The following is a 16,508-nucleotide window of genomic DNA, read 5'->3' on the forward strand; positions in this document are numbered from 1 at the left end:
ACCAAAGTTAATATATCAATTATGTTGTGTAAATCTGTAATAAGGAAGGTCTTGTGTGTGTGAGTGTTTTTTAATGGAGCGATCTCTTGAAAAAATAGACATCCATGCTTCATGCTTTGCATCCCATTGTGTCCACGCTTACTGCTCTGCGTAGTGTTCTTCTTCTGTTCCCAAGAATACTTTTTATATTACATATAACCAAAAAGGGAAAAAAGTGCTGAAATAAGATTTGGTAAGGAGCAGCATTGGAAATGTTTGACCTTGTGTATAAAAGATGGAAACTTATTTTTCCTGTGTGTGTTAGGGTTTAGATGGATTTCCTTCTCCTCATGAGCTGGTGATTGTCTGTGAAGCTGTGAAGGCCCGGAGACACTGAGCTGATGGGCGAAGGGAAGAAGCTGTTTTTCAAGGTGCTGGGCGAGATTTCCTCGATCCTATAGGAAACCGAGTGAAAGTACTGATTGGGGTTCAGCTGCGAGCTGAATGAGTTCTGATGGGAGAAGGCACAGCCCAGGCCTCCCATCCCTCCCCCAGAGCTGCCGAAGTCATGCGAGTGGTAGTGCATACAGGAGCAGACTGACTGCAAATCAGTTACTTCTGCCCGGTACGGTTCACGCCGCCGCCGGCCACGCTGCAGCGACTCATCCTGGATGTGGATGATCATGCTGTTCCGGTTGCCAGCGAGTGAGGCCCGTTCCTCTGCATCCCGCCGCTCGTCCTCGCTGTTCATAGTCAGGAAGCGGAGCACTACCAGGTTGAGGAATGCCCCGATGACTGTCAGGCCCACCAAGATGTACATGAAGCTAAAGGCCACATACAGGGGCTTCTTCTGGAGGGCCCTGTTCTTTTGGAGGGCCACAAAGTCCCCAAAGCCTATAGTTGTTAATGTGATGAAGCAGTAATAGTACGACTGGAAGAAGCTCCAGTCTTCATAATGCGAGAAGGCTGCGGCTCCAATGCACAGCGTGCCGATGCAGGAGAAGAATCCCACGGTCACCATGTTCTCCATGGACACGTCAGTGATGCTCATGCCGCAGCACTTCTTGATACGCTTCAGGAGGTACTTGACAAAAGTGTTCATCCTCTCGCCCAGACTTTGGAACATGACAAGAGTCAAAGGGATTCCCAGGACAGCATAAAACATGCAAAAGGCCTTCCCTGCATCGGTTCCTGGCGCTGCATGCCCATAGCCTGAGAAAAGAGCAGACAGACAGCATTAATTAGTGATGCAGGAACATTTCTTGATGCTTGTGAAGCAGCAATGGCGTCACAAATGCTACACCGCCACTCAAAAAACCCCAGTTCAGCTTTTGTTTACAAACATGACCAAGCAAGAAATCTCTGAAAGAGTGCAAGTGCTGCCAAAAGGGGTATTGAATAGGTGCATGCCACAGAAATGTGTCTGCTCGTTAATCTTATTTGGGCTCAAAGATTATGGTGGGAGGGGCGTCCAATTAGTCAGAAGTTTCCGGTGAGGTAGAGGAGTTTGGGGGAGGGATTGAAAAGGAGTGATGGGGGAGCCAGTGAAGCTTTTAGCTTAATTAAACTTTATCTTTAGACCACAAGCTGCTGACTCACACACAAACAGACTTTTCAAAATCAACCTGTAGGGCTAACAATAGGATTCATACCCAATATTGATTTAATTTTCAAATGCAGTATAAATGAACATGTGTGCTTTGCAGTAAAGTTAGTAAAGTTACTTCAGAGATACAGTATGAATGAAGCCTACTGCTGTTGAATATGCAGGGCTTAAAAAAAAGAGTTTTATTGATTAGCTCTGCTCCACCACAGCCCATAACTGTAGGTATTAAACACCAAAATCATAGCCAAGAAACACCCACCATCAGTTGGCATGTGTATCACTTCAGCAACTGCCTTCCAAATAGAGACATAATATTTTTGGTGTACTGCACGGCTATTTTTTTTTTTTTTTTTTTAGATATGTCCTGAGCAAGTGCTGTGTTTTGCGCTCTCAAATATTGATTCTGTCTTTTCCCATATGGCTTTCCACCCACTTGAGCATGTGTTTAGTTGTGCATTTTAAAAAAATCTCAGCTCTGGCGTTTTGATTTGCACAAGCAATGAGAGCAATGAGAATACTTGCATGTACAATTTGTGTTATTTCATCAGTGGAATTTAAATGAACATACCAGCACTGTAACAAACATTGCACGAAGTGTTCAGGCCAATTTTTTACTTTAAGCTTAAAGCTGCATTAATCCCATTTTTTTATAAACAAAGATGAATGTCAGAGCAGTCACTCCTAGAGATGAATACTCAAATGATTACCACCAACTCTGCAGGTCTCCTCTCCTTTCAGCCTCTTTTAGTTCATTGTTTTGGTTTTCCCACAAGCAAACTCTACCCTCTTTCCCAGACACCTGTTTTCAGCAAACAAGATCTAATAAATCCATTGGACACTACCTGACCAGCACCAAACAGCAGACTGACAAAGTAACCATAATAGCTGGTGAGCATAGCGGAGCATTTAGCAGCTAAAAAGCCAGATATTTCCCTTGGGAGTTGGTGGAGACCAAAACAGAGCTAAAAGGAGAGTGAATGTTGGATTTACATTAATGAGTGAGAAAATATTTTTGTTTTTGTTTTGTTTTGTTTTTGTGGACAACAAAACAAAAAAGTATAGCTTATTAGCAAAGTCCACAGTACTGTATCTGGGTTAAAACTCTCCAGAGAGCTTGTTTCTTCTTGTTTAACTACAATTACATGATGCACACAGTAAAGTGTCATATTACACATGCCTTTTAGGTTAGCATTAGATCATCTTTATGATATGAAATGAAAGCAATGTGAACCAACATGATGATTATCCAGTTCAGCCCAGTTGTATGTACTGGAAAATAACAACTACAGATCATATCTAAGAGGCAACATTGATATATGTAACTGCCTATACAGAGCAAAATCTGGAGTAGAGATCAGACTCTGAAATGGAATTACAGTACAACTGGAAGTGGAAAAAATGCCCTTATCGTCATGACTAACAAGATTTTGATTTAATTTAAAATGTTAAGTTCACTAAACATATTTCCTCAAGTTTAGTCATCTTGTATCATCTTGTGTATCCTATTTGGCCTGTATAAACTTGATTCAATTTAAAAAGACAATGCTGGGATGCCCTGGTGGCCAAGGGATTTAATGCACTGACCAGGAACCACAACATCCCCAGTTCCAGTCTGGCCCCATCTGTCTTCCTTAATGTCCTGTCATCTCCCTTCTGTCAACTCTCTAACAAGGCATAAAATACCAAGAAAAGACATTGCAAAATGGTACTACATTTGTTGAGTGGAAGGTAGTTCTTTATTTACAGGTGGTAATGTCATTAACTACAAATCCCCTTTTAGTTTGCTGTATGTGTTTTATTTTTTCCTACCTTCTTTTCTTTGCCATTAGTTTCTATTTATCTCAGAGCACAGTTAAAAATAAACTAGATCAAGATGCACTTGTGGTTCAGTCTTGATCTTGGAAGTAGTAGTTATATAAAAAATATCTTCACTTAACTTCACTTTGCTGATGAAGACAGTAAAATGTGGGTGAAATCTATGGAAAGAGCCAGTAAGTGGACTCAAAATAACATTTATGCTACTTAGACAAAAAAGAATGGGATGGTAATGGAAAGTAGAAAATAGAATCTAAAATGCTGTGGCATGCTTTGGGAAATGGTAGGCACAAATGTTAAGTACAGGTGTTTTTAGATGTGCACTGGTATGGACCTTGAAGTTGGAGGCCTGTGCAGGAAGCTGAAGGATCAGCTGCAGGTCAGCAGCAGCTGGCTGTGTGCTGACTACAAATGAGCTGATTGAATTCCTTGAACACTAAGCAGCAACGTGCACATAATTTCCACATACGCACAATAGGAACGGCTTCTATCAACAACATGGATGACCTCATTAACAATATCTAAAACACACAAATCTTCATCGCTTTCTCGTACAACATGGAGAGGATATTAATGCGTTTTGTGGAAATAAGATAAGCCGATCCAGACATGATGCAAATCTGTATCTCATGGTTTTATCATGACACGTGGATATGAGCAATTCACAGAATCTGCCTCTTGAGTTTTCCCACAGAATAAATTCAAATTCATGTAAAGAGAAAAAATATTTAGGAATGTTCGCATACTGCCTGTAACCATGGTTAAAATCAGTTTGGTTCAAAGTAAACATCATGTGTAAAGATGCAGCAAACATGCTCATGGCATCCCAAAAGTGTTAGTCAATTATAATTACATCTCACGACAGATTTGTATTCTACCCAGCCATCTGTCTTCTTTGCTCCTTCCTGAAAATTAGCAAATTAATTGATATTGATTCTTATTGCTTAAATTTGTTCTCGCAGAATAATTAGGACATCATGAATTACAGTGACATCTGTGCAGAAATGACAACTTTCATTTAATTTGCGCTAAAACTCGTCTGTGCAGACAGATCATCACAAATCTTCTCCGCAGATAATCTTTCAACATTATGTTTTACATTCACGGCATTATGTCAAATAACAAATATTTCTGTTTGGACAACTCATTCAAGGTTTGTCTCAACAGCCTCTCCCAGTTGCAATCAGACTCTAGTGTATTAGGTATTGATTTAAGAGCCAGCAAGTGCAGAGTGACCACACTTGTATGTCCTACTCCTATTTGATTTGATATCCTATTTCTATGTTTAAAACTGGACACATTGAACAACAAAGTGTTAATGTGATGGTAGTTGATAGTATTGTGATCTTCAAAGTCAAGATCTGTAAGTCACGAAAGTAGTGTATTAAAGTAAAAAGGAAAAAAAAAAAGTGACAAAATCACATTCACAGTGATGTCATCAGCTCAAGCTGTTTCACTTTCAGCTCAGACATTCATTAGCGTGCTTACATTTCCAAGGCAATAAATACAGGATGATTAACAGGGATTTACAGGGCCTCAGTGAGACCTGCAGACCGACAGAGCAGACAATAACTTGTAAAAGTAATAAACAGTGACATTTTCATATCAAATAATGTGCACTTTGCTGCCATCTATAATCGATTGATACAAGACAATAAGGTGATAAGTTCCTGAAAGCTTTTCAGTTTGCTTTTCTGTATGGAATCTCTTCTCTTCTCCTGCAAAGGATTTGACACATTAAATACACATCTTTTTTTTTTTTTTAGCCACAAATAAGTAAACAAAAGAAAGAGGAAAAGAAGAAGAAAGAAGAAAAAGTCACAGATTATAACTTAAACTTTGCTATTTATTTTTTTCGAATAAGTCTCTTAAAGTATTTCTTTGATTTCTTTGATGGGATGTGTGCTTTTCTGCGGCAGTGCTGTGCTTTGTAATCTGTTTGTCCTGTTATAATGACTCTATTATCTGCTGTTGTCTTGGGAACAGACATATTTGCTCTGCCACACAGAGCCCTGCCATGCACAGGTGCTTTTGTGTTCATGTGTGCACAGGTGAAACGTGTGTTTGTGTACAGCACAGTGTGTAGTGCAGTGGAAAGAGAATAACACACTTTAATGAACGATAAAAGCACAAGAAAGACGCGTTCACTCAAACATTACATAATAAGACACATTTTGAAAATGGAGGGTTATGTTCTAGACATGGATGCAGGCATTTAGACAGGGAAAAGAAAGATGTTCCATATTTTCAGTTCTCCAACAAGCTGCAGAAGGCAGGATTAGTATGTAAAAACACAGCAGTCTTATCAGCCAGAGGCACAAAGTGTGTCAGCAGTGGAGAAAAACACCACAATCCACTAGTTGAGATGCTGTAAATTTGCCTGGTTTGCCAAAATTCAAATCTGATGGGTACATGGATGCTCATAAAGTCTTTGAAAAATGTCTCCTATTGTAAATAGATTTTCCTTAAACACATATCGGTTTGGACTTTCTGTAGAAAATATTACTTTCAGTAGTTGTAGTAAAATAAACAATGTAATAATTGATTGCTTTAATGAAATATTGACTCATTATGTAATATCAGCTGTGGCTAAAACAATTAAATGTGTTGGCCATCTCAACATAAAAATGATAATGAGAGTCTAGATTTTCTGTGTATCTTACTGTGAGCTTCAAACTACAACATCTTAGGTCAGTCATGCTTTCAATTTCTCTCACAGAATTTAGACTGAACATATTTTCTGTACCGCTGCCTGCACATCTGTTGAGTCACTCTTCAAATGTTTGAACAAACCAGAGTGGGAAGTGTGATAACACATCCACACAAAAGTGTCTCATGAAAATATGTTCAGTGTCATTTAAGGTAGGAGGGGGTAAAAACTGAACCTCAATACACTTTCATGTCACAATCTTTTCTACAGCTCTAGTTACTATAAAACAAGACCAAGAGTCTACAGCTTAACCAGTGGTTGTGTGAGACTGCTCTTAACAACAGTACAGCAGTAATTTAAGAAAAATGCTAATGTCAGCATCATAGACTGTACAGAGAGATATAAGTAACGAGGTGTGACATCATCCATTGGTTTGCATTGCTGCTTATAGTTGGCGCAATCTTTTTTGTTTGGAGCCAGGACCTTCCAAATCAGGAGAGAATGCAGAAATAGAAAACGCCCTGATACCTTGGACTGAAGCAAACGCTAGCTTATTGGAAACGGAACGGTGCACGCTTGGGCTAACATTAGCTACTTTAGTTAAATTGTGAGGGCAGATTTCAAAATCAAGCAACATTAAACTTACAAAATATTGTGACAATAGTCCTACACAGTGCGAGTCCCAGAGCCGGGGAGAGCAGCAGACATACAAACTGTCAATCAAAGCTGTCAATCAATGCCTACATGGCAGACATCAAAGCTACTATAAGTCTTCAAATCTTATTAATGGAGCAATTATTTCCAAAATGACCACCGGCCCACTTATTAGAGGGCCTGAGTTTAGCTGTTGAGACCACATGACTTAGTATTTCTAGAGAGAAGTTGACATTTTTTGAATGGGTGTCAGTTGGAGCCAGCATCTAGTGGCCTTCGGTGACACTTTGTACTGTCACATCAACTTCAGCCTCGAGTCATGGTAGTTGCTACTTGGTCAGAATGCTAACATGCTGATGTCTAGCAGATATGATTTTTACCTAATTCACAATTGTAGTTTAGCATGTTAAGATGATAATATTTGCTACACAGCTATGACAGCTGAGACTGATGGGAATGTCACTTGTTTTTCAGTTATTTCATCATAAACCAAAGTACATGCAGAAGTTAGACACCAAATGAAAATAATGTTTTGACAGGTGATTTTTTTTTTTCTTTCTTTATTTGGTCGGGATCATTTTTCTAAGTGTTTGTTGTTGTAATACTTATTTTGGTCACAAGAGGCTGAAGTGCACCACTACCCCATGTTCTAAATAGGACTAAAAGCATTCATGTTTTCTTCCAGGTGAGTTGTAATTTCTCCATGCACTCTAAACACAAGCTACATATATTGTGTGTTAGCAAATTATGTAACATTACTGTTGTGTCTTTCTTTTGGCTAGAAATGTAATTTAGTCAGTGCTACTTCACATTCTGTAACAAGCATTTAAAGATTCAGTACAATGAAAATTGCGTTTTTCAATCTCATTGCATTTTTTAACAGAAGGTCTGTTGATGTAAAACTGATGTAAAAACGTTTGTTGTTGTTAGCCCTATGATCTCTATCCCACTGGATATCAATAGAATCAAACCATTTCAGATATCCAATCTGCTTCTTTGAAAAGATTGCATAATCTACTCAGGTTACCCTGACTGGCCCATCAGTCAGTTGTTAGTAGTTGTAAAGGATATCAGCTAGTTAGTCCACAAACAAGTAATGAAAATAGTTTGCAACAGTGTAGTTAATTTTAGTGGTTCAAAAACATCCACATCAATTGTGACATTTTATTCATCACCTGCTAGCACACATTAGCCAATGTTAATCTCCCACAGCAACAAATCACAATGGTCCCATGATTTTTTTTACATTTCAAAGCTGAAAAAACATATACATTAATATTCCATAATAATCGTTTTTTCTGACTGAATTAACAACATTACACTAAGTCTGTACATTTGAATATTATTTATAATGAAACACTCTAAAAAAGCACATTTTCATTGTCTCAGTCTGAAAGCATCCAATAGCATCGTTATTGGTAGCATAAGACAACCTTCTTCTGGGTGAATCAGTTGTTAGAAAGCCTCATTTACAAAAGTACAGGCCATCTGGCAAACAGTTGTATCAATGTGTGATAAAAAAAGTTTGGTACCTGCGGTTTCTATTGTTTGCTGCCAGTTTGCAACACAATTCTGTTTGTGGCAATTTTTTTTTTTTTTCACATTTCTCTGTAAAACACTTGTTGCCACATTCAGTTTAACAAAATATACATACAATGCTGATATTATAAGCACTTGCACTTCAACATCTAAGGTTTAGATTCTAAACATATATAATTATGTATAGTTTGATAAAAACAACAGACAAAATATGTATTATTATACATGTTTATTAATTGATCATATTACACAAGCTTTTCAGTATGTCATTCAGCAAAATTTTGTAAAAATTTAAATTCAGCAATATTCAACATTTAACTTTTATAAAACAAAATGCAATATACAATTCATCAAACAAAGGTAAGAAACAAAACTAGGGATATTCAAGGGAAGTGGGAGCACTGCAGCATGGGAAAAAGAAAAAAAAAAGTGGTGATGGTATGTGCTGCAAATTGAAAAATGCAAACAGATTTCTAATGACAAATATCTTCATATGACAAATTATTTGACCATGAGAATTAAGTTGGGCAACAGACATTTCAGATAAAATTGAACTCTTGTATTCTGAAAATATCCCTGTGTTAAGTCATGGGGTGTTAGGATTGTGAAGCACCAACCACCTACAGTGTTTCAAAATCAAAGGCACTCTTGCTTAGGATGAAGTGAAAAGGCCTGAAAGATGGATGAAGTAATGGACTATGGTTAATGCTCAAATGATTGGTAAAGTGGTATTATAAAACATACTTGCTTGATGTTTTACTTGCAATTAATTCTGGAGCAGTAAATAGACAATATATTAATGTATTAGTAATGTATTTGGGATATCTTAATCTTCTCTAAAATCAACTGTGAGGATGGATGGTAACCACAGACCTTGTGGCAGAAACCACTGGGTGATGCATGTATAAAAGCCAAACTGAGTAGAAACATTTTTTCTTTTAAATTAATGTCTTTTTAACAAAGTTTACTTAGATACTGATGATAGGAGTCTTCAGCTTATACGGATACATATGGAAGCAACTTGTCATTCAACATTGCATGCAGTGAAATTAATCAGGGTGTGTAAATGTCTGATTATGTCCTCCACAAATATAGGCACAACTCTGACACAATACTGAAAAGCTGGAAACTTGTCATGTCCTCATCTGATCAGGTTCAGGTACTTGGCCAACAACGGAACCTTCAGGTGCGCTCGAACCCTTGAGTTGTGCACACTGTATTTTTCCTAGAGATTTTATCAAGAGAAAGAATGATTCATTTAAATGAAAGGACTCCACTCCAATCAGCAATAATCTTATATCACATATCATGGCAAACAAAGGGAAGGGTCTAAAAGTACAAAACAAAAGGGAAGGGGAGAATCCACTACTTAAAGTGAGAAGTATAATTATACTGTATTGAGAGAGTGAGCTGAAATTGAGTCTTTTTAATGCACTGCACGTTGTACAATCATTACTGTGTTTCACATAAAAGTATTCATGAGGTGAGACTAACAACACACTCTTATTTTCTCTCTGAGCACTTTCATCTGCCAACAAAATCAAGTTCAGCTCACTGCTCCAATATGCTTGGATAGCTTGGGTCATGCTTTATAACACTGTACCTACACACAACTGATCAGGTTTGAATTTCTCCCCAACAGTGTGTAAGTCTCATTCTATCCTCTGTGAAACAAGACAGCATCATTCAGAGTCATAGTTGCTGTTAAGTATTTTATTTATTATATAAATAAACAAAGCCTATTCACCTTATATGGCCTCCTCCTTCACCGACGTGGCTTACACCCCTAGGATGGAATTGTTGGACCCACAAGTCAAATGTTGGACTTCCCTCTGGAATACTAAACAAACAAAAATGAGCTGACTGGCCTCAAGGGTGATTTAGATCATTGGTTCTCAAAGTGGGGTCCGGGGACCCCTAGGGGTCCTCGAGGGCGTCCCCGTAAAAATGGGGAGTAGTTCAATTTTACTATTATTCTGTTCACTAGAAGTTAGCACAATGTATAAGAATGATTATTGTAATCAGAGGTTTCACTCTCTCTACGGTTATCTCCCCCACCTACAGTGTAGACGGTTATGGAATTTTCTACTAAATCATATCTACCAACTATCTCCTTAGATAGGGGTCTTCAAGATAAAAATCTTATCAAATGGGGGTCGGTTTGTTACATATCAATTTGGGGGTCCTTGACATGAAAAGGTTTGAAAACCAATTGTCTTAGTACCAATGGTTCAACTGTCAACTTGAAGGACTGATTAAGAATAAGCATCACACTACAATTGCAATATTCAATAACAAGCATCCAATTCTGTATCATAAATATGAATAATAACCATATTTATTTAAATCAAAATGTATCCAAAGTGCTTACTCTGTTTTGTATAGCTATCATTAAATGTACAAAATTATCCTATTTGCTTAGCAAGTGTCCAAATGTCCCACTCATAAGGGTTGAAGTGTCCCCGTTACAATGACTAATGTTACAATAAACTAACATTAGCTAATGCAGTCGACTTAACCTAGGTTGTAGCTATTGGTTAGCCATGAACAATATGTTTTTCACTCGCTAGCTAGCGGGCTAACACCTAATGTCAGTATAGCTAAAGCTAATGGCAGATTAGCACTGATTAAAATACATTTCTAGCCAAAAGAAAGACATGACAGTAATGTTACATAACTTGCTATCATACAATATTGTGTTTAGGGTGCATTGAGAAATTACAACTCACCTGGAAGAAAACTTGAATGCTTTTAGTCCTATTTATAACATGGGTAGTGGTGCATTTCAGCCTCTTGTGGATGAAATGAGTATTACAACAACAAACACAAAAAAATGTTTTTTCACCTGATAAAACTTTTTTTCAACTGTTTCACAGATGGAAAAAATTATGGAACTTTGTGGCACAAAGTCACAAACAGACTTAGAAAATTGATCTCTCATTTGTCTCTCAGGGCCTCAGTAGGGAACCCAAATGTGTACAAAATTGTACGCCAATCCATATATAGTCATCCTCTGGGCATCATGGATATGTCCACCAAATGTCATTGAAATCCATCCAATAGTGGTTGAGATTTTCAGTCTTGACCAAAGTAGTTGATCAACCAAAGTAGTGGACCAACCAAAGTGGGGGACCAACCAACCAACAGACTGACATTGCCATCCCTAGAGCTACAGCACTCTACAAAATGCATAGAAACTGCAGTTGTCTTTTTTTCAGCTATCACACAATAATTGAATAAATGTTCACTCTCCCTGTTGCTCTTCACAGTCATATCAATAGTGCCTCTAATATTTTACTCATTTATGAATATACCAAGACCACGCTCTCATCATAAACTGCATGACTCAACCCTTATTTGGCTCCAATCCACTCCACTACTATGACTTATTTTGAATGTCTGCCCACACCCACAATGTGAGCGCCACTAGTTTGTGTGAGTGAGTTTGAGTCATTGTTGCTCAAATTTAATTGACACAGCTGGCAGCCTAAATCTGACTATTATATCATTCTGTTATTGTATCATAAATAAATCATTTATCTCATCCTGGAAGGAAAAAAAACTTCTCACAGTCATAATGGCTTAATGAATTAACCAACAGCTGTGTATTTATAAACTGTTGGGAAGTCACATCTGACAATTAAAGCTGGAGATATCAGGTATCATCTAAATTGATCCTGTTGACAGCTCTCAGTCTCCTCCTTAGCTGCTGAGCTGATGTCATGTTATCTAACTATTGGTCTTTGAGAACAGCCAAAACACGCAATCCTTGCTAACTTTTTTTGGCATTTAACTCCCTAAAAAAAGCTTTTGCCAAGCGTACAGGCAATAAATAACAACCAACAGTTTAATTTTGTAGTTTAGCTAACTAATCTAAAAATGAGAGGCCAGCTGGCAACATTGATTTAGCCCCTGATTTTATGTGGATAATTGGGCACAGGGAGGCTGTAGTGACAGGACATGTAATGTTTTATTAGGGTCATTGTTGCAATATGCGCTCTGGCTCAAACCCTGTTGACATATTATCACCTTGTGAAGCTAATATGGTGAATGTGTTAGCAAAGTAGCTACATATGGAGTTGTATTTCTGGTCATCTGGCAAAGTTAAGTCTAGTATTCATTCTCCTTTTAACTCTATTTTGGCCTCCACTAGCTCCTGAGAACAATATCTAAATGCTCCACTATGTTCACAAGGTAGTTGCTATTTGTCCTCCTGGAACAGGTAGCGAAAAGTGGGTTTGTTACAGCATTTTTTGCTGAAAATAGCTTCCTGTTGCTGCTGAAAACAATGCTAATTAGAGTGGTCAGACTGAATAAAATGAGCTGAAAGACTCTAAAACGCTCCATACAGCTGAAGAGAACTGCAGAGTTGGGTGATAATTTTCAGCGGGTTTGTTACTACAAGCAACATTTGACATTATGCCATTACACATAATCATTTGATCCATTGGTCATGAAAAAATATTGATCAAAAATATTTATTACTATAGCTTTAAAGGATCACTTCTATTTCATACCTTTTTATACTTTTGTATTTTTAATACATACATTTTAGAAAACAAAAATTGCAGCATCACACCTAAAATTAGAGCCTATTTTTTTTATTGGATAGAGATAGGAGAATAGTGTATAACACAACATTAAATAGAAACATAATTGACATCCACTTAACATTTGATCCTCTAAACACATCATTTTGTCACAGAGCACAGTAGAGTAGTCGATACCTCCCTTTGGTTTTCATTTATTTCCACTTGTTGCTGGTTATATAATATGTATCATCCATTATTCATGACACTATCAAGGTAGTCCCTCATTAGCACCCAGACACAGACTGGGTAGTAACTCTACAAGTGTCGAGCAGTTGCTTAAACCAATGCCTTTTGCTCGTTTGATCCGCAGGTTAATCTGCCTCGTATTTCAGGTGTCCCGGTGGCATTAATTGCTGCAGGCCATGGCATTTTAATGAAGGTCAAGAAGAACAGGGAGCAGAGAGGTGAGAACACCTTGTTCAGCTCTCTGCCTGAGTCTCCACCACGTCACCAACAAGAGCTTAATGTGACTGAGAAGTGGGAACACTATGGTTACCTATTACAGGCAGGGAACTTTCACTATCATGCTTTTTGAAACACTAAGTCTCCCCACAATTCCACTTTATTATGGTACCATAATGGTTATGGTCTTTTAGCTGGTAGTCGTCTTAACACTATTGTTAAGGGAAAAATGTCAAACATAAAATTCTACACCGACGGAGAGGCAATTCCACCGATATCAGAGATGCCTGCCAGCAGCTTAGAAAGATCACATTTACATTTTAAGTGTTTTGTCTAATGCTCTTATCCAGAGACTTACAATGAGTGCAGGATATAGACTATTGTAAAAAATAATGTAAAAAATACAGACAAAGAGCAGATTTAGCTTAAAGTAATCATCCAACATAGTTTCATAAATGAGTGTTTATATTCCTGTTCTCTGATAAATGTATTTAAAACAAAGCAACTAACCATAGCTTTTTGTTGTGAGGAGTAAAATCTTCCTGGAAAAATCCTCTGGCTCAGGAAGTGATGTCTCTTATGTCCTCAGTTTGTTTGAAACAAACAGAAGAATAAATAATTGATGTGAACTGCCACCATAGCTGAGCAGACAAAGAGTGCCGCATACAGTGCAGTAGTAAAGCTTAATCAACAAAACAGAGAAAAAGTTAAAAGGAAAAAGAGTTTTCATCATTCATGTTCTCACAGTCCTACTTTGCTTTGTTTACTAGCTGTAAACTTCAACAAAAAAATTTCTGTACTGAGCACCTCTCCTTCCCGAAGTCAAATAGGTCATTTAGGTCTCATGGCTACTTTTTTCAAACACTAGTATTGATATTAATCTGACAGTTAATGATTGTTGACCACTTGAACGCAGCAGAAATTAATCTGGCGTCCCTATTGGTCGTAATTAGCTGGACATCATTCGTCTATTTTACCAATCACTGATAAAAAGAAATGCTGTTTTATAATGTGACAACACTATGGTTAAGGTCTGGTTAGGTTTAGGCACAAAAACAACTTGGTTAAGTTTAAGGAAAGATCATATTTTTGGTTAAGTTAGTACACAGTCAGTTTTTTTGACCATTTCTCTGAAAACATCTGCCTGCTGTGGCTGAAAATGACTATGAGAGCGGTGAAAGGGAACTAAAACAGTAGATTTGTGTGTTGAAACTAAAACAATGAGCTAAAAGATGCTTAAACATTCTGTAGAGCTGAGGAGATTTGCAGAGTTAGGAGTGAATTCTTAGTGGATTTATCACCACAAGCATCCCCTTTAACATTACACATAGTCGTTTGATTCACTGTTAATGTAAAAATATCAGTTTTAAGGTTAGAAAAACATCATGTTGGTTGTGTCAACATTTTGTGTCAAGGTCACACACTTTGTTGACCCAACCACCCTGAACTACACCTTTAAACCTTTTGCAGTGCTACCTCTTTCATGCTGCATCTACTTTTTGCTGCTTAGAGAAGAAAGGAGTCACTGTCACAACCAGAGGAGGACACATGTAAGGGAAAAATCTCCATTTGTTAATTCTACCTCAAACTCCTTTCCCCTTTCTTCATTCAATTTCAGATTTTCTGGCCCTAGTTACTAGTAAATACAACAATGTGCTGCACACCCACATAGGCATTCAAAAAATTTTTGTAAAACCTGCAACAAATCAGTCATTTTAGGTATGCAAGTCAAACACCGGGAAGGACAGACCCCATTATTCAAGCAGACTAATATTACTCGCTGAACTGCTGTTGTGCTCCATCACATCTGCATTCATATTTACACATTTCCTGTCAGGGACTGAAGTTCTCAAGGTCACTGCATAAGCAAGTGTTGGACTGCCTGCATCGGCAATTAAGGCTAAATAAACAAGAATGAATTCTGTACATGGAGGGTCATATTGTTTTTAGTGTGTCTAGCAGAAAATGTGAAACCAGCTGGCTTAAAAAATACGACAGGACTCCTGCAAAGTCAATTTACAACAACAATATAAGGACAGTCTAGGCTCACATTTGTAGGCCCTTAGTTATGTTTTCTTGGGGAGACAGTATACTAGAAAGGCGTCTGAACTACAGGCTGAGCAGAGAAGCTGGTAATCTTCAGTACTGCCTGTGGAAGATGCTATTGCTCCTCAGAGAATTTGAGACTCCTTAAATCTTGCGGTAAAGGATATGTATGCTAGATATGTAATCCATCTCATGAGTAGTCCTATTATGTCTATCCTGAATGTAATTCTCTCAATGACACTTATTCCATGAATGGTTATACTCTTATTTTATAAGACAGGCTCCACACATGAGTATGCTCCCTGTTGAATCCAGGCAGCAGTGCAGGATTCAGCGGGAAGCGCAATAAGCAAGCCCCTAAGGCTATAAAGAACAGAAGCCAACAGACACATGTCACTGAGATATGGGGGGATACACAGAGAATGCACAAGGCAAGAGATGTCATAACCAAGTATGATAATGAGCCGGTGTGGCAGAGGGAGAATCATTTGAAACAGCAGTGTGTGACAGGCAGAGGTAACAAGCAGAAGTAAGGCTTATCCAGCTTCAGTGTCATCATGGGTGAGAGTGACAGCTTGTCAGACTTTAAAAAGTGTCCTGTTGTCTTAGCAGAACACGACTGGTGACCACCGAGTAAACATTTGCAGATCAAAACACGTAAAACTGGGCTACATTTTGTACATATATATATATATATTGTTTCAACACCATTTCAATTACAGTATTTCAATGTGAACATTTAAATCTGCTCCTATCAATATTTTTATATTAGTCATGGATTGAAATGTCTAACTGATGCTGACAACCCTCTGCTGCTTTTTTAAATCAGAGTCTAAACTGATTGTAAGCCTTTTTGCTCATTGTTTTGGTTTTCTCCAACTTTACTGTTTTGGTTCTTCCTCACCATCCTCATCAACAAGTTCCCAGCAGCAGGCAGCTGTTTCCAGTGAAAAAGCTCTGATGAACCCACCGCACTGCTGAGCACCAGACAAAGTCACCTTAGCAGACAGACAAAGTTTGCAAGTGGCTGGTGAACGTAGTGGAGCATTTAGCAGCTAAAGAGCCAGATATCTCCCTCAGGAGTTGATGGAGTCCAAAACAGCTAAAAGGAGAGTCGATGTTGGACTTATAATATAACAAGACTCCGAATGAATGTTAATGTTTCTCCATGTCTGCTGGATGTGTAAATTAGCAACTGTCTGCAACAAGTTTGCCATCAACTTTA

At 38.0% G+C, this 16,508-nt stretch overlaps 1 protein-coding gene and 1 long non-coding RNA gene across 2 annotated transcripts in view; both read right to left on the minus strand.

Moving 5' to 3' along the window:
• Nucleotides 1-307: 307 nt before the first annotated feature.
• Nucleotides 308-16,508, minus strand: part of kcnk9 (potassium channel, subfamily K, member 9) — a 38,808-nt gene continuing 22,607 nt past the window's right edge. Inside the window, exon 2 of the mRNA XM_042435976.1 lies at nt 308-1,191. Coding sequence (XP_042291910.1) covers nt 308-1,191 — 884 coding nt within the window. The remainder of the gene's footprint in view (nt 1,192-16,508) is intronic.
• Nucleotides 8,503-11,090, minus strand: LOC121913300. Its single transcript, XR_006100293.1, has 3 exons — nt 10,973-11,090; nt 9,991-10,083; nt 8,503-9,468 (listed from the first exon to the last, which is right to left on the minus strand). It is a non-coding gene; the product is annotated as an uncharacterized LOC121913300 (long non-coding RNA).

Source organism: Thunnus maccoyii, chromosome 15 (assembly GCF_910596095.1).
Source record: "Thunnus maccoyii chromosome 15, fThuMac1.1, whole genome shotgun sequence".
Taxonomy (NCBI): Eukaryota; Metazoa; Chordata; class Actinopteri; order Scombriformes; family Scombridae; genus Thunnus; species Thunnus maccoyii.